This window comes from Rhinatrema bivittatum, chromosome 4 (genome assembly GCF_901001135.1).
Source record: "Rhinatrema bivittatum chromosome 4, aRhiBiv1.1, whole genome shotgun sequence".
NCBI lineage: Eukaryota > Metazoa > Chordata > Amphibia > Gymnophiona > Rhinatrematidae > Rhinatrema > Rhinatrema bivittatum.
This window is the reverse complement of record NC_042618.1, coordinates 123,759,955-123,787,281: the sequence shown is the minus strand read 5'-3', so window position 1 is coordinate 123,787,281 and position 27,327 is coordinate 123,759,955. Positions and strand designations below refer to the sequence as shown.

Genomic DNA, 27,327 nt, shown 5'->3' with positions numbered 1-27,327 from the left:
ATATGCCGCTTATTCAATCTGGGTAGACCTAAGCGGTTTACAGTGAACATATATGTTAAAAATTTACATTGTAAAATCAAATAGAAATAAAACAATTAAATCATGCATAATACATTAAAGTGGACTGAGTCTGGTAGAAAAAGAATAAAATGGAAAAATATTATTTGTATGCAAGTGTAAAGTAAGTTTTTAACTGTTGCTTAAATTCTTTAGAAGTAGATAGTGATCTAAGGTGGTCAGGAAGGGAGTTCCACAGTGAGGGACCTGCAACGGAAAAGGCTCAACATCTAGTGAGATCTAATCTTGCCAGCCAAACTGTTGGTACCTCAAGTAAACATGTATTAGAGGATCGTAATTGTCGAGAGGGTTGGTAGAGTCGAAGGAGGGTGCTTTGCCAAACAGCTGATGGGTTATGAATTAAATTGTGTACTAGTCAAAGAATTTTGTATTGTATATGAAAAAAGATAGGAAGCCAATGTAGTGAGAAAAGAACTGAAGAAATGTGGTCATTTATTTTTTGTTCAGAAAGAATATAGTTAGCTGCATTTTGGACTAATTGTAAAGAACGGAGAGAGGAGATCGGAAGGCCAAGAAGTAAACCATTAAAGTAGTCAAAGCCAGAAAAGATCAGTGAACAAAACAAATTTGTTCATGAAGACTTCAATAACAGTGCCTTTTGATCCTATTAAAAGGATGATGAGTAATGTTCGTATCTTAAGGACAGTTATTCTAGTATCAAAAACATTATCTAAATGCTTTTAAATTAATCACCAATACAAATTCAATTAATTTAGCTCATTCTACTTAACAGGAAGTGATCTCTTCTTTAACTTAGAAGTAATCAAAATCTTATGGCGATATTTAGAGTTCTTAGTTTTTTTCCCAGAAAGATTTAGACGGTAACTTTAAAACGGGCATGCAGGCACACATATACAGATATGCGGCAGTTTTATATACTGAGCGCATGTTATACAATAACCCTGGCACACACATATGTACTCCTAATTTTAAGTTTATACGCGCAGAGCAGCATAAGTCGGCTTTAGGACACACAGTTTCACAAGTTTGTCTACCAGTTTGCCCAGTCTAGAGCTAGGTCCTCCAAACACCCCTGGTTCTTTAGCCTGCACTCTCCCTAGCTAACCCAGACCCCTCAAACACTTCATAAATGCCTAGAAATAGTTTTATTAAGACTTATATCTCTTCCATAACAGAAGTAACCTTGCGCTGAAATATATTTGGGCGTGTGCCCAGGCACATAGCTGCTTGCACGCATATCTCTTGGCCCCACCCCAGAGCACCCATTCCTCGCCCACATTCCTCTCCGTTTTTCATGATGCGAGATATTCGCACATTAATACCTGTGCATGCACATGGACGGCTTATAAAATCAGGTGGACACACGCGTGTGATAGATACACATATGTCTCCCGATTTTCACACACACCCAGCTTTTAAAATTCACCTTAAATTGTTCATTTATTTTGGAGGAGCATAAAAATTTAGGCAGCAGCCAAACCAACCAAGTTGGACAAAGGAACAGCATATATGTTAAAAGGAAATCAGACACTGTCAGAAATCAGAGCCCATTCAATTAGTGATATGTCATCATCTTGGGCGGAAGAAGGAGCTGGATATCCACATTACATTTATGATCAAAACATTACAGATGGGATCTTTTTATGGAAAAGAACATTATTTATAAAGCAAGCGTTCTATATGCAGGTATATTATCCTCCTACCCAGAATACTTGGACTTTGGTACTTCCCAGTCATTCTGGAAGTCATTCTGGAAGCAGAGGAAGGAGAAATTTATACTTACCTGATAATTTCCTTCCCTTTATTTCTGTAACATCCAGGAAGTTAAAACACACAAAAAAGAGATTTTCTAGTAAATGAGAAAATTAACAAAAAAGAAAAAGACAAATTATAACGTTATTTAACACAACAATTTTAAAGAGGACCTTTGTCAGTAACAATAAAAAAAAAACAGTTGGTAAATTTTGTCATATATTTTGAAATCTTTGTCATGGGAATACTGGCTTTAACTGGCACTGTACCACATACATGTCGTAGTGATGTCACAGGATAAAAACAAAAAGGCTGTTCTCTGCCCTCATCAACTGGTTGAGGTACTAAACCCAATCATTCTGGACTGGTATAGCAGAAATAAAAGAAAGGAAATTATCAGGTAAGTCTTAATTTCTCCTGGTGTTTAGGCTTAAATTTGAACCCTGGCTACAAGTAGTCTTTTATTTTATGAACTAGTTTATTAGAAACTGCAGTTTAGGGAATCTAAATATGGTGGTACCACTTCTCAGTGAGTTAATATGTAGTCTGCAGAATTGAAAATCACATCATTTTAGGAAATGCCATTCCATCAAAAAGAAATGATAAACATAAAAGCATATACACTCAGCAAGATTTCTCTCATTAGCCATCTTTTACTCAATGCTTCTTGTTCATGCTAGCAGATCACAGTCCTTTTTTTATCACCATTCCCATAGCAACACTCTGATGTCACAAATAGAACATTGTTACCTTTTTTGTTCTAATAACATGGAAATTCATCCTTTTCTTTTTCAGTCTTTTTTGTTTTTGATTTTCCCCTTGACTTCTCAGTTCAAGCTTGATAAAAAGGTGTTTTAAATTTATAAAGACTTTTGAGTGTTCCTTTTTCTTATTCTCTTGATACATATGTCTATGTACTGTATCTACATCTATATATCATTGATCTTTTTTCTTTTAGTGTTCTTTTGTCTTCCAAATTATAGCAGCTAGAAAAAAAATGACAATATATTCATAGACAAAGGCTAGTTGTGTTTTCATTTGGTTAGAGAATGAGTTGATCAGTGTCCTGCAGTCTTTGGCCATATTATATCTTCACACTTGAATTAATAATCCAGCACCATCCCTTCATCACTGCATGGTGTATTTTGGGTACAGAATTATAGAGGAAGAAATCTGTGTGCATATTTGCCCTCATATGTGCCTACTTTACTTAGTTTTATCTTCATAACACCATATTGCTGTTGTCTTATAAAGTAATCAATTTCTGCAATCTCTGAACTTTACATTTCTAATACTGTTTTGCTTAAAATATAAGCCTTTTCCTGACACCTTGCTTGTTGCAGTGAATAGTTCATTTTCAATAGTTCATTTTTCAATTCATTTTCAGCAGTATTTTCTCAGTACTGTTTGTTTGACTAGATTGTCATAGTATAGGGTGGATTGACATGCTGGTAGTTATGGTTCCAATAGTCTGCCTAATTCACTGCTTGCAATGAACATGTTGTTTTGGTATCCTTTGAAGGAAGGAGAACAGTAGTAAGATTGTGTGTTATAACCACCAAAAAAGTAACTTTAATTAAATCCAGTACAGAATGTAAGGAAAAAGAAGGGCTACTCAGTTTGCTCCTGGTACAGAAAAAGTAGAGCTGTTTTAGTGGTTTTTTAGGTTTGGCAGACTTTTTTGTTATATATATCCTTGGGCTTGGTCAGATAGAACGTAATGAGTCTATGAAGAAAACCCACCACCATGTCTGAATCGAGACATTTTGCGTGAGTGTATGTTTATAGGATAGTTGTTTCCACCATAATCTCTATGTATTCCACTCAGTGCAGTTTTCAAAACAGAGACCATTTCCAACGTAGGTTCTGAACACAGTTGGAAGGCAAAGATGATAGAAATATTTGTTTATAACTCTTCCCCTTCCACGAGAATAGATTTTTGAGAATGCTTGTCTAAGAAACAAAAGTAGGAATGTTTTTTTCTGTTTTTATATTGGAAAAATATGGTGTCTTACGAGATCTATTCTCTTTCATGTTTGTTAGGTGTGCCTAACCACGGACAAACCAGACAAATGGTAAGAGAATGTTCATTAAAAACCAAATTGAACTGTCTCTAAAATAGCTCCCTATTCTAAGCATATTTATATGCGCTATGTCCTTGGTATCTGAATTTTATATTTTATTCTTTAATGGTCAGGGTACATCTTTACATTGGCTGAAAACTAGAAAAGGGATTCAGACATAGTGTAATTACATGGTGCTGCAGGTCAGGCAAAGGAATTTTCTCATAATCAAAACCTCTAGATGGAATTAATTTTCATAATGATCATTTATTGTAGTTTAAATATATGCATATTAAGATGCATATTAAGATTTATAAAACAATGTAATTGAAGTCATGACTAATTCAATAATAAAAAAAAATCTGAGAAAAAAGTAGTACATCCCATCTATGACACTTCATATCTGTATGCCTAGAAAGGATGCTCCTACTCTCTGTATCAGTTTGTTCCTAAAACTCAAAATAATGTTATAGTGAAATTTTTACAGTGGGAGGTATTAAAAATAGGCCTTAATGGCATTAAGAGCCAGTTAGACAGTATTTTATTTTGGAAAGTGTAGTATAAATTGTTTTTTGTTATAATGTAGCAAATATCTTTTTAAAATGTATTCAGGAAATGGATGATATGCTGGGTAAACATTTAGTCAGTGCATTTGAAAAAGTTGGGCTATTACTAGAATATGTGATTGAACTGCTTTTATTTTATTTTTTTATATTTCATTGCTTTAGTTTCGACCATCATTTCTGTTTTGTTTCAAAGACACTATCATGCTCTGAGCTTTCCCAAATGACCAAAGCAAGAATCTGGTCTAACTGAAACAGAGTATGATACATTAAAGAGCCATCTTGTCATCATGTCTTGGCACATGCCAAGCTGTTTGTATATCTGTGTGTATGAGAATAGATGTACATATATGTATGTTTAGACATATATATATATATATATATATATATATATATATATATATATATATATATATATAAAATACACGATCATCACATGATTGGTAGAAGTCAGCAACCACACACTATTTTTCTCCACTTTCTTGGAATCTGCTGTTTTAGACTGGATAGATAACTTTAAATGTTCCCATCGACACTTCTGATTTCTGTCATTTTAGAAGCTGTTTCATTGTAACATTTTGGAGTTAAAGCACATCAGTAAGTGGATTTTAGATTCAGCTTTGGTTCTTGAGGGGACTGGCTATCTGTCTGGCCTGGAAAGAAAGTATGAAAGGCCAGGAGGAAAGGAAAATAGCACAATATTACAGATATGGAAATTATAAAATAGACTTCACATTGACATTTCTTTGACAAAAGATCCATACTTCAGGACAAGTTTACTTAATGAGGTGGAATCCCTCTACTTTTCTATTTCTAAGTAGCTGTGATGAAAAGAGACATGATGTTGAATTTCCCTGACTTGACAGTACTTGAAGAAAATGCTTTGCATCCTCTTAAGTAATAAATATTTTTGTATTATCCTTTATCTTTAAGTGGGTCTAAGTACTAACCAGTATTAAAACCAGCACTGTAATACAAGTTACTTGCTTGATTTAATGCCTGCATTATATCGGAGTTTAAAACCCAATGTATGAAAGTAATAATATAGCAAATGCAGCTATGATAATGTAGACTGTCCTCTGCATGTGATGTTTCCCTATGCTAAGTAACCCAAAGTGAGAGGGCCAGTTAGCACAAGGAACCTATCCCCTTCCCTACCCGACCTCCACACCACAAAGTATCAGGCTTCCAAACCCCATCCCCTTCATCTCTGGAATGAAGATATGTGGATCATTGTGTTGGCAGTGCTTTTTTGGATTTGGCACTGTGGCCAGCAGGAAGAACATGGACTCCCTCTTATTGACAAAGATTCTGGAGTACTTAGGCGATCATAAATGGGATGTTTTTGAGATGAGTGGTGGGGGTTTGCATGCCAGGAAGTACTGTCTTGCTTCAGGATAGGGGGATCCAGAAGACCCATCTTAATTCTGGAGAGGCCTTGAGGAGAGGATGTGGAAGGAGTCATGGCCCAGTTTGAGTCTTTGGGGGAAGTGGAGGATATATTACAGGGCTGGACACCAAAGGACCTTGTTTGTGTATTGGGATGGGAGGACTGGTGATGAGAGTTAACATGGGCCACAGAAAAGAAGGTTTACTGAATTTTCTACATTGTGATTTGCCTTAAGCCTTGTACTATCCAGTAGTAATACCTGTTGAAGAGATGTATAAGTATAATTTTTTGGGGGGAGCTGAAGAGGAAGCATTTGCATACATGTTGCATTAGCATGTGGTAATGCTAACAAGCATGCAAATGTATGGACCTGGGTGTTAAATGTAAGCATTAACACTAAAGCCCTTTAGTATATAGATTCTAAATTTGAACCTTATGAAAACATTTTAACTGCTTACTCACTAACAGAATTTTGAAACGAATGGAAAATTTTAACAATGTTATTTTCTGATTCATTAGTTAACTGCTAGGTTCAGAGCTCTGGCTTGTGTATTTATGAATTAGGTTGTGATTGAGAGAGTGGAACTCCCAACACTGAGGTTAAATTAGTTTTTTATGTTTTTTAGTCCTCCTTAGCTTACAGCATGTAGAAAAATGGATAAGAACTTAAGTTTCAAATTATATCTACAGTTCATTTAAAAGATAATTTTTCTAGTTAACTGATCATAATGTTAACCATTTTTATACTCTGACTTTGTGCATAATCTTAGTTATTTCTTAAATATGAACTCAGAATGGAAGGATGTACAGTGCATGTTTGTAGAACTGTAAAAATGCATAGAATGTAGTTTTAGTATATTATTCTTTTTCCATTTAAAAACTTTAAATTGCAGTTGATCTTCTAATACCATCTGATTTGATGAAAATTTGTTTCATTCAGTTTTATGATCTTAACCTTTTCCCAAGAAAAAAGATCAGTAACTATTGACTTCATTTATCCAGCGTATAGGATGAGCTTATATAAGACCTGGATAATAATCATGTACAAGGATTTCTTTGCAGATTATAATACTTTTTTGCTATATCAACATAAGAATTATCCAAAGACAATGAGGTACATGAGCTTGTTAGGGCCACATGAATTCCTTCATCATATCAAAAAGATTCATATGGTCTTGAAAAGTTATATATAGCATCCTTTTTGGCTACTTCTGGTGTTGGTGAAATACAATATATCACAATCTGAAAAGAATCCAATTTTCTCCATGACCAATACAAGTACTAAAATGCTACACTACAGAATCTGATATAAGGGGAACATTTTTAGACAAGGCTTGAGGTGCACTGGTGATGCTTTGCATTCTTTCTGCTCTTGCTTGTAATGCATTGTCCTGCTATAACTTGGAAAGGGCCTGAATCTCTAATACTGCAGATTGTTTGCTTTTTTTCTGAGCTCTGCATTGAATTACTAAATATAAATTCTTATGTAACTCTTAACTCACTCCCCTCCTTTTATACAGTAAATGTTTTGATATGATTGCTTTTTTCATGATCTATATTGTCATTGCTCTTTGTACATTGTGCTAGGGACCAAGCCGAAATTTGCTACTCAATGGGAAATCCTACCCAACAAAAGTCAGATTAATTCGTGGTGGATCCATGCCACCAGTGAAAAGGAGGAGGATGAATTGGATTGATGCTCCTGATGATGTTTTCTACATGACCACTGAGGAAACCAGGTTGGTAACTGACATCTATAGGAACATGAACTGGAAGCAATTTTTTCTTTTTTGGGGGATTCATGTGGCTCTTTTCAATATGAGAGTGCAGATTTGAAGTAGCAATTAATTTCATAATTTTTTCAGTTCAGTAAAATATCCCATATATAGTGCAACTCCATATTACTGTACACACAACTGGAAATTAATGGTGGCAACAAAACACAATAAGAATAAACTGATTTACAATATACTTGTTTCTCACAGGACAAGCAGGATGGTAGTCCTCACATATGGGTGACATCACAGAATGGAGCCCAATCACGGAACACTTTTGTTCCGTGACTTTGACTGGCCCCTACTGGGCATGCCCAGCATGGCACTAACCCTGCAGCCAGCAGGGAGTCCCTCTTTAGTCTTCTTTTTTCCGCTCAGCAGTAGCCACGCGGTTAAGGAGCTTTGCAAGGATTCCTGACAGGAATTTTCCTCACGGAATTATTAAAAGTTAAATTGCCCCACAGGGGTCCCTCCATTAACTTTTTCAGTCCGCGGTACTCCAGTAAGTTTTTACCCGCTTTCCGTTGATTATAGTTGAGTTTAGCCCTCGCGGCCTACTGGCTGGCAACCGTACCGCAGCTCGATTTTTTTCTATGGCCATGGCGTCTGGGTTCCGTCGGTGCCTGGACTGTACTCGTACCATGTCCATTACAGACCCTCAAAGTCTGTGTAATGTGTCTTGGACGAGAGCACGATATCTTCACCTGCACCAAATGTGCCCTAATGACACCAAAAGGTCGCAAGGCCAGAATAGATAAGATGGGACTTCTCTTCCGTGCTCAAACCCCGACTCCGTCCATTGCATCGACGTCATCTGAACCCGCACCGTCAACATCGCGCCAACATCGACCGGTGACCGTCCGGCATTGACAACTTCTCGGCCTTCGACACCCTCTTCTCCCCCTCAGGACCGAGGGGATCGTAAAAAGAAACATCGCCACCAGCATCAAAAGTCTCAGACCATCGAGGGAGCGAAATCATTGACCTCACCATCGTCCGAGCCGCCGTCGAAGAAACCCCGTCCAGAAAAGGCACCGACCTTTTCGGTGACCGGGTCACTGAGGCACACCTCGCCCAACAGGGCATCGGGAGCTGCGACTCTGCCTTTAACGGTGGTCCCTCCGTTAAGGGGCCTTTGCCTCCTTCTGTTCCAGAGCCGGGGCTGCTTGCTACAAGTCTCCGAGAAGAACTGGACTGGATGGTTCAGGAGACCATCGACAAGGCAATGCACCGACTCCAGGTTCCCCCGGCACCGACATTCGTACCGATAGTGGAACCGGCTACTGACCCGATTCCAGCAGCCTTGGCACCGCTGCTATCGAGAATGGATGCGCTTATAGCCGCTTTTCCACCGATGGACCCCGGGTCACGGATGGCTCCGGTGCCCTCTCTGCTTACTTTATCATCGGGAGGAGAAACACCATTCTGCCTCCATCAAGAGTTCTGCCTCAGCCATCGAGATCGGTGCCGATACCTCCATCGGCGCCATCAAGCCATCCACCGATGTCCTCGATGCCTGCACCGGGGCCTTCATTGCTTTCATCGGTTTCTTCGGTTATTCCTTCGGAGCCTAGACCGGGACCTTCAGTTATCCAACTCCCCCATCCCTCTCCAGTTCCTAGAGGGACAGGTGCTGATCCTTATGATACCTGGACTGATGATTCCTCACCAGACACCAATGACTTGCCATCATCTCCTTCACCCACTGAGAGTAGAAAGCGTTCTCCTCCAGAGGACCTTTCTTTCATAAATTTTGTGAAGGAAATGTCTGAATTGGTCCCCTTCCAATTACTAACAGAACAGGACGACAGACATCAAATGATGGAGTTGCTTCAATTCCTGGATGCACCCAAGGAAATCACCTCCATCCCTATTCACCAAGTTCTTCTAGATCTCCTCAAGAAGAACTGGGAACATCCAGGCTCCATTGCACCAGTCCACAGGAAAACAGACTCTACCTATTTGGTGCAGTCAGCTCCAGGCTTTCAGAAGCCTCGGTTGGATCACCAATCTGTGGTGGTTGAATCTGCGCAAAAGAGAGCAAAAAGGTCAAAACCTCACACTTCCTTTCCCCCTGGCAAGGAACAGAAGTTTTTAGATACCATTGGTCACCGAGTCTTTCAAGGATCAATGTTGATCCTCCAAATTTCCACTTACCAACTCTATATGACCCAATATAACAGAGTCATTTTTAAGAAGATGCAGGAGTTGACAACCTCCATGCCTCAGTCACTTCCAGAACAACTCCACACCCTAATTAACAATGGTTTGGAGGCAGGAAAACATGAGATCAGATCATGTTATGACATCTTCGACACTGCAACCAGAGTATCTGCAGCAGCTATTTCAGGGAGACAATGGGCTTGGCTCAAATCTTCAGACCTTCGACCGGAGGTCCAAGATAGGTTGTCTGATCTTCCCTGTATAGGAGACAATCTCTTTGGCGAGCAGATTCAAAAGACAGTGGCTGAATTAAAGGACCATCATGAGACTCTCAAACAGCTCTCTCTGATACCTTCGGATTATCCTTCCAAACAGCCTTTCCGGAAGGACTCTAAAAAGTCTTTCTACAGACCAAAGAAGTCCTACCCGCCAGCAGCCAGATGTCGTTCTACGAGACCATTCCTCAAATCACAGTCTCGTCAGACCCGAAAACAAAAGCCACAGACAACCCCCCAGCCGGGCCCTGCTTCTGGCTTTTGGCTCTCGCGTAGAGAGCAGCAGCCAGATTCCATTACCACACATACCAGTGGGAGGACGGTTATACCATTTCAATAACATATGGCAATCAATCACCTCGGACCACTGGGTCCTAGCAATAAAAAATAGGTTCTTTTAAGTTCTGATCAACAACACACTATCAGACAAATTCAATCTTGAAACAGGTGTACCGCAGGGATCAGCCTTGTCCGCAACCCTTTTTAACATATACATGCTTCCATTATGCCATCTACTAGCAGGATTAGGAATCATACATTACATCTATGCAGATGATATTCAATTAATTCTACCAATCGATGATACAATAGAAAAAACATTAAACCTAGCTAACATGTACCTAGACATCATAAAACAACTATTAAACCAAATGGAACTAGTGATCAATATTGAAAAAACGGAATTTCTACACTTAGAAAGAAAAAATATCTAAATCATTCAAACACCAATAATACTCAAAAACAACCAGAAAATAGAACTAGCAGAAAAAGTAAGGAACCTTGGAATAATAATGGACCCCGAAATTAATCTAAAACAACATATCACTAAAAGTAAAAGAAGGCTATGCTAAACTTATGATTCTCAGAAAACAAACCGTTACTAACTCCTGCAGATTTCAGAACAGTGCTTCAGGCACTAGTTTTCGCCAGTACTGATTACTGTAATGCACTTTTTCTAGGACTCCCAAATACAACAATAAGACCACTTCAAATTCTACAAAACACAGCAGCGAGAATACTAACTGGAAAAAGAAGAAGAGACCATATAACTGAAACTCTGGCCGAACTTCACTGGCTACCCATAGAACAAAGAATAAAATACAAAGCACTATGCACCATACATAAACTAAAGAAAAGAGAGGATCAATGAACACCACGAGTTCTTTTATTGAGCACAGAATATATTAAAAACCCAACTCAGGCCGAGTTTCGCTCATTGACCTGCTTCAGGGGCTATTGTTGATAAAATGCTCCATGCTCTGGTGAACTTTCTCAATATGTGCCACAACTCTCTTCAAATCTCACATCGACTACTGCCTCTGGGCGTTGTGTTGTGACTGATCGCTGTCAAACTGAGGCAGTAGTCGATGTGAGATTTGAAGAGAGTTGTGGCGCATATTGAGAAAGTTCACCAGAGCATGGAGCATTTTATCAACAATAGCCCCTGAAGCAGCTCAATGAGCGAAACTCGGCCTGAGTTGGGTTTTTAATATATTCTGTGCTCAATAAAAGAACTCGTGGTGTCCATTGATCCTCTCTTTTCTTTGGTCGCTACTGCAATATTGGATCAATTTCCGATCTGTTTCTTTGGACCATACATAAACTAATACATGATGAAAAAGCGGACTGGCTAAACACTGCACTACGGGTACACGTACCACATAGGAACTTTCGTTCAGCAAACAAAGCTCTCTTAACCATTCCCTCAGTCAAGACAACGAGACTAACCCAGGTAAGAGAAAGGGCATTGTCTTTAGCAGAACTCACACTCTGGAACACAATGCCTTTGGAGATCAGATTACAGAGAGACCCCAAAACATTCAAAAGAAGTCTAAAGACATGGCTTTTTAAATAAGCCTTTTATAAAGAGACTGGAGAATAGAAAATACACTGGAATAAACAGAAGAGCACCGGCACCCAGCACTATTCTCATAAAGGTGCATTACAATATTTTAACAAATTGAGTACACAATGAATGTAATAATATAACACAGTAAATGTGATTTTTTTTTGACCTGTAAAAGTACCTTCTAGGTACACCTGGCCAGAACCTACATCACTAAACATTTGTACGTATTTTTATGATTTAATGTAACCGAAACTTAATGGCACCTGTTAGAATGTACTATAGTACGCTTACTCCAAACTTACTTATGTGCCTACATGTAAACCGTTGCGATGGTATATAACTTAGCGACGGTATGGAAAAGGCTTTAAATAAATAAAATAAATAAATAATTGCTCAGGGCTATCATCTCAATTTTCTCTCCATCCCACCGGATTCCCCGTCTCTAATGGCGTGGAAAGCATCCGACCATTCATTGCTCCTGGAGCAGGAGGTCTCCCTCCTACTCTAGTCCAGAGCAATAGAACCAGTACCATTCCCTCAGCAAGGTCTCGGGTTCTATTCCCAGTACTTTCTAATACCCAAAAGATCGGGAGGCGTTCATCCAATTCTGGATCTACGAGCCCTCAACAAGTACCTCCAGAGAGAAAAGTTTAAGATGGTAACCTTGGGCTCGCTTCTTCCTCTTCTACAAAGGAGACTGGCTCTGCTCTCTCGACCTCAAGGACGCATACACTCATATTGCGATAACTCCATCTCATCGCAAATACCTGAGGTTTCTCGTAGGCCCCAAGCATTATCAGTATCGCATGCTTCCATTCGGCCTAGCATCTGCACCACGAGTCTTTACAAAATGCCTCGTCGTGGTTGCCGCCTTCCTCAGGACTCAAGGTGTTCACGTCTACCCCTATCTGGAAGATTGGTTAATCAGGGCTCCGACTCAGCAAGCCACTTTGTCATCCCTACATCTCACCTTAACCACTCTAATTTCACTCGGATTTCTAGTCAACTACAACAAATCCTGCTTAGTCCCATCTCAAACCTTATCGTTCATTGGGGCAGACTTGGACACCTTACAAGCAAAGGTTTTCCTGCCTCAACGATGAGCCCTCACTCTTGTGTCTCTGGCGCATCAGCTGCAGTCTCAATGCTCGACTACTGCTCATCGTTTTCTCATCCTCCTAAGACACATGGCGTCCTCAGTTCAGGTCACCCCAATGGCTCGCCTGGCCATGAGAATCATGCAGTGGACCCTAAGGTCACAATGGACTCAAAGCATTCAGCCCCTGTCGACCATTGTCCACGTCACCGACTCACTCCATCTGTCTCTTGCCTGGTGGACGAATCAAATCAATCTTCTACAGGGCTCGCCCTGTCAGGCGCCAAACCCTCACATAACTCTAACCACCGATGCTTCCAACTTCTGGTGGGGAGCCCATGTGGCCGATCTCCAAACACAAGGTTCTTGGTCTCCAGAGGAAGCCAAACACCAGATAAATTTCCTGGAACTACGAGCAATTTCAGGATCACCTGTCCAATCAAGTCATCCTGATCCAGACGGACCACCAGGTGGCCAAGTGGTACATCAACAAACAGGGAGGCACAGGTTCCTAGCTTCTGTGTCAGGAAGCTGCACAGATTTGGGCGGAGGCCCTCTCCCGCTCGATGTACCTCAGGGCCACCTACTTGCCGAGAGTGGACAACGTGTTGGCAGACAAGTTGAGTCGCACCTTCCAATCCCATGAGTGGTTTCTAAACCCCTCAGTAGCGAACTCCATCTTCCAAAAATGGGGTTATCCTCAAATCGACCTCTTTGCGTCACCTCAGAATCGCAAAGTAGGCAGTTTCTGCTCTCTCACTCGCAGCCAACATTATTCACCAAGAGACGCGTTCTCCCTCTCATGGGTAACCGGTCTCCTATATGCATTCCCTCCACTTCCACTTCTCTCGAAGACTCTCGTGAAGTTACGTCAGGACAAGGGAGCCATGATCCTGATATCACCCCACTGGCCCCACCAGGTGTTGTTTCCAATACTTCAGGATCTCTCCATTCGCAGGCATATTTCTCTGAGAACAGACCCGCTTCTAATCACTCAAAACGACAGGTGCCTCCGCCACCCCAATCTGCAAGCCCTGTCCCTGACTGCATGGATTTTGAAAGGTTAATCCTTCAGCCACTTAACCTTTCTGATCCAGTCTCCCAAGTCTTGATTGCTTCATGGAAGCCTTCCATGAGAAAATCGTATTCTTACAAATGGAACAGGTTCACATCATGGTGCTCTTCTCAGGTCCTTGATCCCTTTACCTGTCCAATCCCTCAGTTTCTAGACTACCTCTGGCACTTGTCAGAGTCAGGTCTTAAAACTTCCACCATCAGAATGCATGTCAGTGCAGTAGCCGCCTTCCATAAAGGTATCGGGGGTGTCCCTATCTCAGTACAACCCCTTGTAACATGCTTCTTGAAGGGCTTGCTTCACCTCAAGCCTCCACTGCGTCCTCCGGCCCCTTCTTGGGACCTTAACCTGGTTTTGGTCAGCTCATGAAACCACTATTTGAGCCTCTCCAATCCGCGAACTTCGCTCTCTCACATGGAAGGTGATTTTCCTTTTGGCAATCACTTCAGCTTGCAGAGTTAGTGAGTTACAGGCCCTAGTTACCTATCCGCCTTACACTAAACTTCTGCAGGACCGGGCGGTTCTTCGCACTCACCCTAAGTTCTTGCCTAAGGTAGTATCAGAGTTTCATCTCAATCAATCCATTATACTACCTACCTTTTTTCCCAGGCCCCATTCCAATCCAGGAGAGCAGGCTCTGCATACCCTTGACTGCAAACGGGCTCTAGCATTTTACCTAGACTGTACAGCTGCCCACAGAAAGAGCACTCATTTATCTCTTTCCATCCTAACAAATTGGGGCAGCCAGTAGGTAAGCAGACTCTCTCCTCCTAGCTAGCGGATTGCATTTCCTTTTGCTATCAGCAAGCGGGCATTCCATTTCAAGATCGTGTTAAAGCGCACTCTGTGAGGGCCATGGCGGCTTCAGTAGCACACCTACGATCGGTGCCGCTTCCTGACATTTGCAGGGCTGCCACCTGGAGTTCTCTCCATACTTTTACAGCCCACTATTGCCTAGACAAAGCCGGAAGACAAGATTCCATCTTCGGCCAATCTGTCTTGCGTAACTTATTTACGACATGACGTACCAACACCCTTCCGCCAGCCTGGTGGGGTTCAGGATGCCCTCCCCCAAATTCTACCCCAATTGTTGTGCATGTTGCATGTTTTGGGTACATTTGGTGAATGTCCGGACATCCTCAGCTCGGTACTCACCCATATGTGAGGACTATCATCCTGCTTGTCCTGTGAGAAAGCAAATGTTGCTTACCTGTAACAGGTGTTCTCACAGGACAACAGGATGTTAGTCCTCACAAAACCCGCCCACAACCCCGCGGTGTTGGGTTCGTTTTCTTATTTTATTTTTCGGCACTGCCTGTAGCTTTGTAACTAGACTAAAGAGGGACCCTGGCTGCAGGGTTAGTGCCATGCTGGGCATGCCCAGTAGGGGCCAGTCAAAGTTCTAGAAACTTTGACAAAAGTGTTCCGTGATTGGGCTCCATTCTGTAATGTCACCCATATGTGAGGACTAACATCCTGCTGTCCTGTGAGAACACCTGTTACAGGTAAGCAACATTTGCTATACGTATACTAGCTTGTATTTCTGAAATTCTGGATTAATAAAGTTTGGAAGCTGATTAAATAATGAAATAATGTGAGGTAAAGTGCGGTAGGGAAGAGAGAGGTTTGCTAGCATAACTCTGTCCCTGATGCTGATTTTCACTCTATAGTAAATAAATATTTGTAATTGTAAAAGTTCAAATAATTGTGATTCCCAAAGTAGGATAGAACAAATGCCTTTTTTTCTTACTTGTTATACAACTACCTAAAATCTAGTACCCAAATTGTATTTTGTCCTGATCATTGCATTCTGGGTAGCCCAGATTGGGGGTGGGGAGAGGGGTGCCAAATCAAAAGAGGAGATACATCCTCCTTTGCATATATAAAGAAGAGATGAAAAAACATGGAGAAATTGGTAAGATTAATGGAGAAAGTAGGTTTTCTGATCAGGACTGCCACAAGAGAAAAATCTTTAATTTCTTTTATTCAGTATTTACATAAGAAGGAGATAGATCTAAGTTGGGAAACAGCATTGATGAAAATAAAATGATTACAAAGCAAATTAGAGAAGGTACTTGCACAAAGGAGTGAATAAAGGCAAAGGGGCTACTGTGCACCTCGGATATTAAATGAGCTGACTGTACCCCTCACAACTCCACTTGATCTTGAAAATAGGGAAGTTCCAAGGGACTGAAAGACGGTGGGTTTAGGTCCATTAAACAAAGAAGAAACATTAGTCTGTCAGTAGTGGGGAAAATTATGGAAAATGAATCAAAAAAATAATGCACCCTGAAACAAGCAGACAGCATAGCTTTACCAAAGAAAGATCCTGAAGTTCTTTAATAAGATGAAGGATCAGGGAAGTGCAGTAGGCATTGCCTATCTGAACTTAAAGATTTTTGACACTGTTTTGCATAGAAGATTGATAAGTAACCTGGACAGTATGGAAATCCTACCAATATCCACATTTGCCTTTATTTATTGTGCAGTTACACATTAAGATGAAATTATGAGACCTTCATATATTGAACCGATAACTTTTACATTTCATTCCTGAAGTCGGTCAGTAAATAACATTATAATCATTGGTCTCTGATTTTTATAATTTAAGTGCAAAAAACAGTACATATTTTTTCCTTGTGTACAAAGCAAATAATGTGTCTTCAGTTCGGCTGTCTTCAAATATTTTTATTGAGAAATTCCTTGCATAGTTTTTACCATTCCTTCGAGTCTTGTCTGTCTCAGTGATTCAGTCATTGCTCACCAGAAGATGAACTGCTCAGAGGAAGTGTTTGTTTCATTCAACCCCTCTGATGCACATGCATTAAGTATAAAGATCTAGTATTGTTCACGATAATTCAATAAAGCTTCTCTGTCTGCACCCTTTCACAGTGGGAGGGGGGAATACGTTCCACTATTGTCCATTTTAATTGTGCAAAGGAATGAAAAACCAAATTACACTGCTATACCATGAGGGCTAGAGACTTAGTTACTATGATGACAGCTTTAATGTTCTATTATTCTAGTATGAATCTTGGATGTGGGTTACTCTGCCGTGTATGTTTGGGTATTTGAGGGACCCTATGTGTGTATCTATGCCTGTGTCCATGTGAATGTGTATGTCTGTGTTTTTGTGACAATGTTTTGTAAAAAGAGCATATTGTCATTGTACATTGCACCTTCCACTGTGGCCACAGACAGACATGACTGTGCAATCGGCCAACTGACTGACACAAGCCTTTTACATATATATATATATATATATATATTTCAGTAGGTAATAATTTCAGTATGAGTTACAGTATGGAAATAAGCCAGAAAGTTGTAAATTTAGTAAAGAATTGGTTGAGTGGCAGAATACAGAGAATGTTGGTAAATGTAGTCTACTCTATTGAAGGCGAAGTTGTCAATGTGGGTGCTCCAGGGCTTAGTATTAAGACTTGTCCTTTTCAATATCTTCATTAGTGACATTGCTAAGGAATATGAGGGGGAAAATATACTGATTTGCAGATGATTAAAAAAAAAAAAAGTCTGTAACAGAGCAGACATGCCAGAAGGGGTGGAAAAAATGAAAGGAGACTTGAAAAAAAAACCTTGAAAAATGGTCAAGGGTTTGAAAAATTTGCTTTAGTGAGATAGTGTAAAATCATGCATTTTGGATGCAAAAATCCATTAACCACCTATCTACTAAAAGGACAAGAACTAGAAATTTTAAATAAGAAATAAATCTAGGATTAATGATCTCAGATGACCCCAATGTAGCTAGTCAGTATAATAAAGCAAATAGGAACGCTAATGGTATGCTTGATTGCATTATCATCAGGTTAAAGGAAATAGCATTGCCTCTCTCTATAGATCAGTAGTGATACCCACTTTGAGTACTATTCAGTTCTATAAGCCATACCTTTGCAAAAACATTGAGAGGATGGAAGCAGTTAGAAAAAGGGATTATCCCAGGACAAGCAGGATGCTAGTCCTCACATATGGGTGACATCACTGACGGAGTCTTATTGCGGGAAAACTTTGTCAGAGTTTCTAGAAACTTTTGTCTGGCCCTGTGAGTCCACTGAGGATGCCATAAATTCTCTGCCACAGGGGTCTCTCTCTAGTCTTCGTTTTTCCGCGCTGCTGTAAGCATCGCGGATCAAGGAGCCTTGTGAACTTTCCTCACAATATTTCTGGCTGAAAAGTCACAGACTTCTCAAAAAAAAAAAAAAAATTTCTCCCAAAGGGGATCTCTCTCAGTTTTCCACCAGCCGGTGAGTAAACTAAGTCATGTTTTTACTTTTTAGTAAAAACTTTTTCTCATCTCCCTTTTTGCCATTTTCATTGACAGCTGTCGACAAAAATTGGCTTCCGGATTTACAAAATGTCCGGTTTGCAATAGAATGATGTCTATAACAGATCCACACCTAGAGTGTGTTATCAGTTTAGGAGACAAACACGATGTTTCTTCCTGCCCTCAATGTGCAGAGATAACTCCTAAGGGAAGGAAACTTCGACAGGAGAAAATGGAACATCTCTTTCACCTCCAGCTCCTTCCTTCTCCTTCAACATCAACGAAGTCGTCTCCGGTGGGTGTTACAAAGCAAGTTTTATAGAAAAAACGTCGTCTGGAAGGATCCGGCGATCATCCATTGCCATCGACTTCGACAGTAGTCGAGCATCGACCGAAACATCGCCACCGGCATCGGCACGCATCGACTCCAGCGACGCCCCTCTCCCTAGGGGAACCGACCGCTAAAAGGCAAAAATCTCAGGAAACTCCGCTACCTTTGGCGCCGGGGCCTTTACCTGCATCGATTGAACATCCACAGGGCTCTGCGGACATCATATCGAAGCCTACACCGCCACCGCGTGCAGTCACTCTGACTACACTGACTGTATTGCAGGAATTGTCCGATTTTTTCAGACAAGCGGTGCTCCAGGCCCTGAAAGAACATTCGCCGATGCCGGTTCCGTCACCGATGCCGGTTATTGAGCCGATGCTGGTACTTTTACCGATGTCGGTGATTCCACTGATGCCGACGACCCCCGTCGATGCCGGTACCATTGCCGATACAGACGATTCCATCGTTGCCATCAACTCCAACAGGGAAGTTAAGGTGATTCCAGCAAGACCACCGAAGTTACCGACTCCATCGTCGATTCCACCGCCGTCACCAATGATGCCACTTACTCCTGGGGACCCGGGACGTCCAGAACTGGCACTCTACCAACTTCTACTGAAGAGTTTAGATGAGATGGTCGGTGCTCTCCCTCCCAAACCTGGGAAAGAACACCTGGAGGACTCACCCTTGGAAGATCCACAACCAAGTCCTTCAGGAATTCCTAGACCGCCTAGAACTTCCACAATCTCACCACCTGGAAAGGATCCATATGATACTTGGAGTGATACACACTCAGATATTTCTTCAGAAGGTTTCATGTCAGATCCTTCCCCACCTGATCCAAGGAAGAAATCTCCACCAGAAGATTTCTCTTTCACAGCCTTTATCCAGGAAATGGCTGATACCATTCCATTCACCTTAGTAACAGAGCAGGATGTAAGACAACAGACATTGGAGGTTCTCCAATTCGTGGATCCTCCAAAACAAGTGGTAGCTATACCAATCCATGAGGTGCTTTTGCAATTACAGCGACAGATTTGGGAGTATCCATGCTCTGTGCCAGCCACTAACAAAAGAATGGACACTACATATTTGGTGCAGCCCGCTCCTGGCTACCAAAAATCACAGCTTCCTCACCAGTTGGTAGTGGTAGAGTCTGCGCAAAAGAAGTCCAAGAGGGTTAGACCACATTCCTCAAACCCCCCAGGAAAGTCTATCAAGGGGCCATGTTAAATTCCAGGATATCTTCATATCAATTGTTCATGACCCAGTACCAGAGGGATTTGTGGAAGCAAATGCAGGAATTTATTCCATCACAACATCAGGAAGCAGCCCAAATGATCCTTCATAAAGGGCTAGAAGCAGGCAAACATGAGGTCCGTGCGGCCTATGATGGTTTCGAGACGGCTTCTAGAGTGGCTGCATCGGGTATCAGTGCCAGACGTTGGGCATGGCTTAAAGCCTCGGACCTCAGGCCTGAAGTCCAAGACAAGTTAGTAGATCTCCCATGTCTTGGTGACAATCTTTTCGGATCTAAGGTACAGGATGCAGTTGCTCAATTAAAAGAGCATACAGAAACCCTGAGACAACTATCATTGATCCCGCAAGATCCACCTTCGCAGCCACTACGTAGGCCTCAAAGGAAGGATTCTAGAAGACCTTTTTATAGACAGAGGCGGTACTACCCCCCTACATCTAGAAGCAGGTCTGCTAGACCACAACAAAGGGCTCAGCCCAGACAGCCTAGACCATCCAGGCCTCAACCTCCACCACAGACTGGTCCAGCTGCTGGTTTCTGAGGCCATCTCCAGGGAACACAGCCACCTCTCCAATCCTCATCCAGAGCTTCCGGTAGGAGGTCGAGTATCCTCCTTTTACAACCATTGGGTTCAAATAACAACCGACCAATGGGTTCTGGCAATAATATTTCGAGGTTACCAACTCAGCTTCCTCTCAATTCCAACAGATTCTCCAACGAGAACTCTTTCTCTCAGCGAAAATCACATAATTCAATTACAAGTAGAATTATCCACCCTTCTGAAAGCCAGGGCTGTGGAGCCAATGCCCCAGACTCAGCAGGGCAGAAGATTCTATTCCCGTTATTTCCTCATTCCAAAGAAAACCGGAGGCCTACGTCCCATCCTAGATCTCAGAAATCTCAACAAGTTTCTGAAAAAAAAGTTCAGGATGGTATCTCTAGGCACCATGCTTCCACTTCTTCAAACAGGAGATTGGCTTTGTTCTCTGGATCTACAAGACGCTTACGCTCACGTTCCAATATTCCCTCATCGCAAGTACCTGCGATTCATGGTGGGTCATCAACATTTCCAGTACAGAGTACTACCATTCGGACTAGCCTCAGCTCCCAGAGTGTTCACGAAATATCTGGCAGTAATAGCAGCACACTTGCACAAAGAAAGTGTCCATGTCTTTCCCTACTTAGACGACTGGCTCATCAGAAGTCAATCTCAACAAGGAGCTCTAACTTCTCTCAGTCGAACAATTACTCTACTTCACTCCATGGGCTTTCTCATCAACTATCAAAAGTCCCATCTTACTCCATCTCACCTGCTTCAATTCATCGGAGCAGAATTGAACACCATCCTCTCAAAGGCCTTTCTACCCGAGGATCGAGCAGAAACACTTTCCCTACTGGCAAACTCGATTCACTCAAAGAAACAAACAACAGCTCATCAGTTTCTAACCTTACTAGGCCACATGGCCTCCACAGTTCATGTCACTCCTATGGCAAGGCTCACCATGAGAGTAACCCAATGGACATTATGATCACAATGGATCCAAGCCATTCAACCACTGTCCTCTCCAATTCGAGTAACCCACCAACTACGTTTATCTCTACTTTGGTAGGCGAACAAGGACAATTTGCGCAAGGGCCTTCCCTTCCAACAACCAGTCCCACAGATAACTTTAACTACAGATGCATCCACCTTGGGTTGGGGAACTCACATAAACAATCTCTAAACCCAAGGTACTTGGACAAAACTTGAAGCAACATTTCAAATCAATTTCCTGGAACTTCGAGCTATACATTATGCGCTCAAAGACTGCCTTTCACACAAGACTGTTCTGATCCAAACGGACAACCCAGTAGCCATGTGGTACATCAACAAACAGGGAGGTACGGGCTCATATCTCCTTTGTCAAGAAGCTGCACAGATTTGGAACTGGGCCCTAACACACTCAATATTTCTCCAGGCCACTTATCTGGCAGGCATTCACAACGTAGTGGCAGATCGACTCAGTCGTCAGTTCCAACCACACGAGTGGTCCCTGGATCCCTTAGTAGCGACCAGGATTTTTCAACGTTGGGGACAACCAACAATAGACCTCTTTGCGTCACATCTGAATCACAAAGTGGGCAGATTCTGTTTTCTACGTAAGCAGAAAAACCAGCCAGCCAAGGACGCCTTTGCTCACTCTTGGAACTCAGGCCTTCTATACACATATCCTCCGATACCGCTCATAACCAAAACTTTAGTGAATCTACAACAAGACAAGGGGTCCATGATACTCATAGCCCCATATTGGCCTCGGCAAGAATGGTTTCCCACACTTCTAGACCTCTCGATCAGAGAACCAATTCGCCTGGGAGTACATACCAATCTCATAACTCAGGATCAGGGCAGGTTGCGCCATCCCAACCTTCAATCCCTATCCCTGACAGCATGGAAGTTGAAAGCTTGATTTTACAACCAGTCAATCTTTCAACCGATGTATCTCAAGTGCTTATAGCTTCACGTAAACCTTCAACACGAAAGAACTATTCTTCAAAATGGAAAAGATTTACTTTGTGGTGCAGGCAAAAGAGTATTGATCCCTTCTCCTGCCCCACAACTTCTCTATTAGACTACTTATGCCATCTTTCAGACTCTGGTCTCCAGACTTCATCTGTACGAGTGCATTTAAGTGCAATCTCAGCTTACCATAACAAGATGGGAGATGCACCAATATCTATACAACCGCTTGTCAGCAGGTTTATGAGAGGTTTAACTCAACTTAAACCACCAATTCGGCCACCAGTCACAGAATGGGACCTGAATCTGGTCTTAACAAGACTCATGCGTTCTCCTTTCGAACCCATGAATTCCTGTGATCCTAAATTTCTCACATGGAAGACTATCTTCCTCATAGCCATTACATCAGCTAGAAGGGTTAGTGAGCTGCAAGCACTTGTCACGTACTCACCCTATACAAAATTCCTACACGACAGAGTGGTTCTCCGGACACATCCAAAATTCCTTCCCAAAGTAGTTACGGAATTCCACTTGAACCAATCCATAGTTTTACCCACATTCTTTCCAAGGCCCCATTCTCACCAAGGAGAAGGGGCTTTGCATACCTTGGACTGTAAGCGTGCACTGGCATTCTACTTAGACCACACTGCAGTCCACAGGACATCCACTCAGCTCTTTGTATCTTATGATCCAAACAAACCAGGTAAAGCAGTGGGTAAACATACTCTATCCAACTGGTTAGCAGATTGCATACAGTTTTGCTATGAAAAAGCAGGCCTTCCTCTCCAAGGGTGAGTAAAGGCGCATTCAGTAAGGGCAATGTCAACCTCAGTAGCACACTATCGTTCAGTGCCAATCCTTGACATATGTAAAGCAGCAACATGGAGTTCTCTTCACACCTTTGCCGCTCATTATTGTTTAGACAAAGAGGGACGACAAGATGCAGCCTATGGAGAATCTGTCTTAAAGAACTTGTTTCCAGTTTAAGCCCAATTCCTTCTACATCCAACCTGCTGTGATCTTCGGCTGCCTCATTTTCAACAACAATACTTCACTGTTGCTTCACTACAAAATGACTCAGCCTCTAGCTTGCTAAATATATATGTTATGTTATATGTTAGAAAAGCAAAAGAAAAATGAAACCTATCTGGTTCTCAAAGGAGGTAGCTGACAAAATAAAGGCTAAAAGAACAGCATTCAAGAAATATAAAAGATCCCAAAGGGAGGAACACAAAGAAGAATATCTGGTAGAACTGCGGGAGATGAAGAAATTAATCAAGATGGCAAAAAGTCAAGCGGAAGAGAGGATTGCCAAGGAGGTAAAGAGAGGTGACAAAACATTTTTCAGATACATCAGTGAAAGGAGAAAAGTTCATAGTGGTATAGTGAAATTGAAAGGTGGAAAGGATCAATGTATCGAGAGAGATGAAGAAATGGCAGAAATATTAAACGAATACTTTAGTTCTGTGTTCACTAAAGAGGACCCTGGAGAAGAACCGTCGCTAGTTAACAAGAAACTGGAGGGGAGTGGAGTAGATGTAACTCCATTTACAGTAGAAAATGTATGGGAAGAGCTGGAGAAACTGAAAGTGGACAAAGCCTTGGGGCCTGATGAAGTTCATCCCAGGATACTGAGGGAGCTCAGGGATGTGCTGGCGGGTCTGCTGTGTGACTTGTTCAATAGATCCCTAGAAACGGGAGTGGTGCCGAGTGATTGGAGAAGAGCGGTGGTGGTCCCGCTTCACAAGAGTGGGAACAGAGAAGAAGTTGGTAACTACAGACCAGTTAGCCTCACTTCGGTGGTGGGAAAAGTAATGGAGTCACTGTTGAAAAAGAGAATAGTGAACTATCTACAGTCAGGAGAATTGCTGGACCAGAGGCAGCACGGATTCACCAGGGGAAGATCCTGTCAGACAAATCTGATTGACTTTTTTGACTGGGTCACCAAGGAATTGGATCAAGGAAGGGCACTCGATGTCATCTACTTGGATTTCAGCAAAGCTTTTGATATGGTCCCGCACAGGAGACTTGTGAATAAAATGAGAAGCTTAGGAGTGAGTGTCGAGGTGGTGGCCTGGATTGCAAACTGGTTGAAGGACAGAAAACAATATGTATTGGTAAATGGAACTCTCTCCGAAGAGAGAGCAGTGTTAAGTGGGGTACCGCAAGGATCGGTACTGGGACCAGTCCTGTTCAATATCTTTGTGAGCGACATTGCGGACGGGATAGAAGGTAAGGTTTGGTTTTTTGCGGACGACACTAAGATCTGCAACAGAGTGGACACGCCGGAAGGAGTGGAGAGAATGAGATGGGATTTAAGGAAGCTGGAAGAGTGGTCGAAGATATGGCAGCTGAGATTCAATGTCAAGAAGTGCAGAGTCATGCATATGGGGAATGGAAATCCGAATGAACTGTATTTGATGGGGGGAGAAAGGCTGATGTGCACGGAGTAGGAGAGAGACCTTGAGGTAATGATTTCTAACGATCTGAAGTCGGCAAAACAATGTGACAAGGCGATAGCTAAAGCCAGAAGAATGCTGGGCTGCATAGAGAGAGGAATATCGAGTAGGAAAAGGGAAGTGATTATCCCCTTGTACAGGCCCTTGGTGAAGCCTCACCTGGAGTACTGTGTTCAGTTCTGGAGACCATATCTTCAAAAAGACAGAGACAAGATGGAGGCGGTCCAGAGAAGGGCGACCAAAAAGGTAGAAGGTCTTCATCAAATTAGTTATGAGGAGAGATTGAAGAATCTAAATATGTACACCCTGGAGGAAAGGAGGAGCAGAGGTGATATGATAAAGACTTTGATACTTGAAAGGTTTTAATGATCCAAAGACAACGACAAACCTTTTCCGTCGGAAAAAAAACAGTAGAACCAGGGCTCACGATTTGAAGCTCCAGGGAGGAAGACTCAGAACCAATGTCAGGAAGTATTTCTTCACAGAGAGGGTGGTGGATGCTTGGAATGCCCTTCCGGAGGAAGTGGTGAAGATCAGAACTATGAAGGACTTCAAAGGGGCGTGGGATAAACACTGTGGATCCATAAAGTCTAGAGGACGTGAATGAATGTGGAAAAAGATTTGCATTCACAAAATAGCAAGGAGTAGCTTGCTTGTTACGGCGGTTACTACCCCAAACCAAATAAGCCTGATACTTCACTTTCAATGCATATCCAGCATAGCTCTCTGCTTCAACGGCAAGGGAGAAAGACTGATACTTCACACACATCCAGCATAGCTCTCTGCTTCAACGGCAGGGGAGAAAGACTGATGCTTCACACATATCCAGCATGGCGCTCTGCTTCAACGGCAGGGGAGAAAGTCTGATGCTTCACTTTCAATGCATGTCCAGCATAACTCTCTGCTTCAACGGCAGGGGGAATAAAGAAAAGAGGATCTATATACAGACAACAACCAAAAAGGACTGAATTACATAGTCTGGGAAAACAAATAAGCATGGGTGTAGCTTGCTTATTGCGGCGGTTACTACCCCTAACTAATTAAGCTAAATATTTCACATAGATGCAGTTCCAACACTGCTCTCTGCATTAATGGTGGGGGTGGAAGGGAAATAGAACCAAAAGGTTACTAAGAGCCAAGAGTAACAGATAAGTATGAGAAAAAAAATGTGCATAGCTTGCTGGGCAGACTGGATGGGCCATTTGGTCTTCTTCTGCCGTCATTTCTATGTTTCTATGTTAATCACCCATATGTGAGGACTAGCATCTTGCTTGTCCTGGGATAAAGCAAAATTGCTTACCTTGTAATAGGACAGCAGGATGTAGTCCTCACGAAACCCACCCGCCACCCCGCAGAGTTGGGTATGTTACCTTTTATTATTTTATTTTTGGCTAAAGCTTATTGCTACATATGAGACTAGAGAGAGACCCCTGTGGGAGAGAATATCATGGCATGCTGGGCATGCTCAGAGGCCTCACAGGGCCAGTCTAAAGTTTCTAGAAACTTTGACAGAAAGTTTTCCTGCAATAGGGCTCCCTTAGTGACGTCACCCATATGTGAGGACTACATCCTGCTGTCCTGGGATACCACCTATTACAAGAAAAGCAATTTTGCTTTACTAGAGTGTTACAAGGACTGCAACACAATCCCTCAAAGAAAAACGTAAGACACTGAACATATACCTGTTGGAGTTGAAGTGCAGAGGAGGAGATGAGAGACTGTCTTAGATAAGAAAAATCTTACAGATTGTTATGCCCTATAACTGACAGCTGGGATGTATCCTTAGCTTTGTGGACTGAATAACCAGTCAGACTGAATGGTCTTTTTTCTGCTGCCATTTACTATGTTACTATTTTTCTTTGTAGTTTTATAGTATTTTTTAAAGATATTTCATTGTAATGTGCACATAAGGGCTAGTTTTTGTTGCATTCTTTCTCTATTCACTAGTCTGCTTTCTTGTGTTTGTTCTGTCTTTTCCCCTCTCTTTATAGCCCCATCCAGTTTTCATCTGTCCCAGTTAAGTAACTCTTTCAATGCCCTGTTGCTATTTGATGCCACATTTTCTCTTACTTTTCTTTAGGTACTAAATAATTTCAACTTTCTGTGTGTCCTTTCCTATCTTCCCTTTTTTCTAATACTACATTTCTTCTGTCATGCTTTGGAACACAAATCCAACTCTTATGCTGTATGTCTCAACCTTCTGCTATCTCCCCTCATATCTTTGTTTTTCTACCTTTCATGGCTATCTGTGTTCCTGTCTTTGATCTTTCTTGTCTTTCCCCATTTCATATTTTCAACAAATCCAGTCTGTCCCTGTATCTCTCGTCATATCAATATGCATGTGGTAAAAGCTATTATTTCCTAGCATGTGGATAGATGTATTCAGGACCAGTGGGTTATGCACCTCTACCAGCAGATGGAGACAAAGCAAACATATCACTGTATATATAGTCCTGCAGTGAT

General features: G+C 41.8%; 1 protein-coding gene across 11 annotated transcripts in view; it reads left to right on the top strand.

The window, feature by feature from the left end:
• Positions 1–27,327, top strand: part of MTA1 (metastasis associated 1) — an 885,916-nt gene that overhangs the window by 813,119 nt on the left and 45,470 nt on the right. For 7 of the 11 annotated variants that reach the window (XM_029598824.1, XM_029598817.1, XM_029598815.1 and 4 more), the window contains 2 exons: positions 3,835–3,866; positions 7,395–7,546. In XM_029598824.1, the coding sequence (XP_029454684.1) occupies positions 3,835–3,866; positions 7,395–7,546 (184 nt within the window). Of the gene's footprint in view, positions 1–3,834; positions 3,867–4,974; positions 5,015–7,394; positions 7,547–27,327 lie in introns of all 11 variants that reach the window. The other 4 variants (XM_029598823.1, XM_029598821.1, XM_029598825.1 and 1 more) reach the window with 2 other exon arrangements.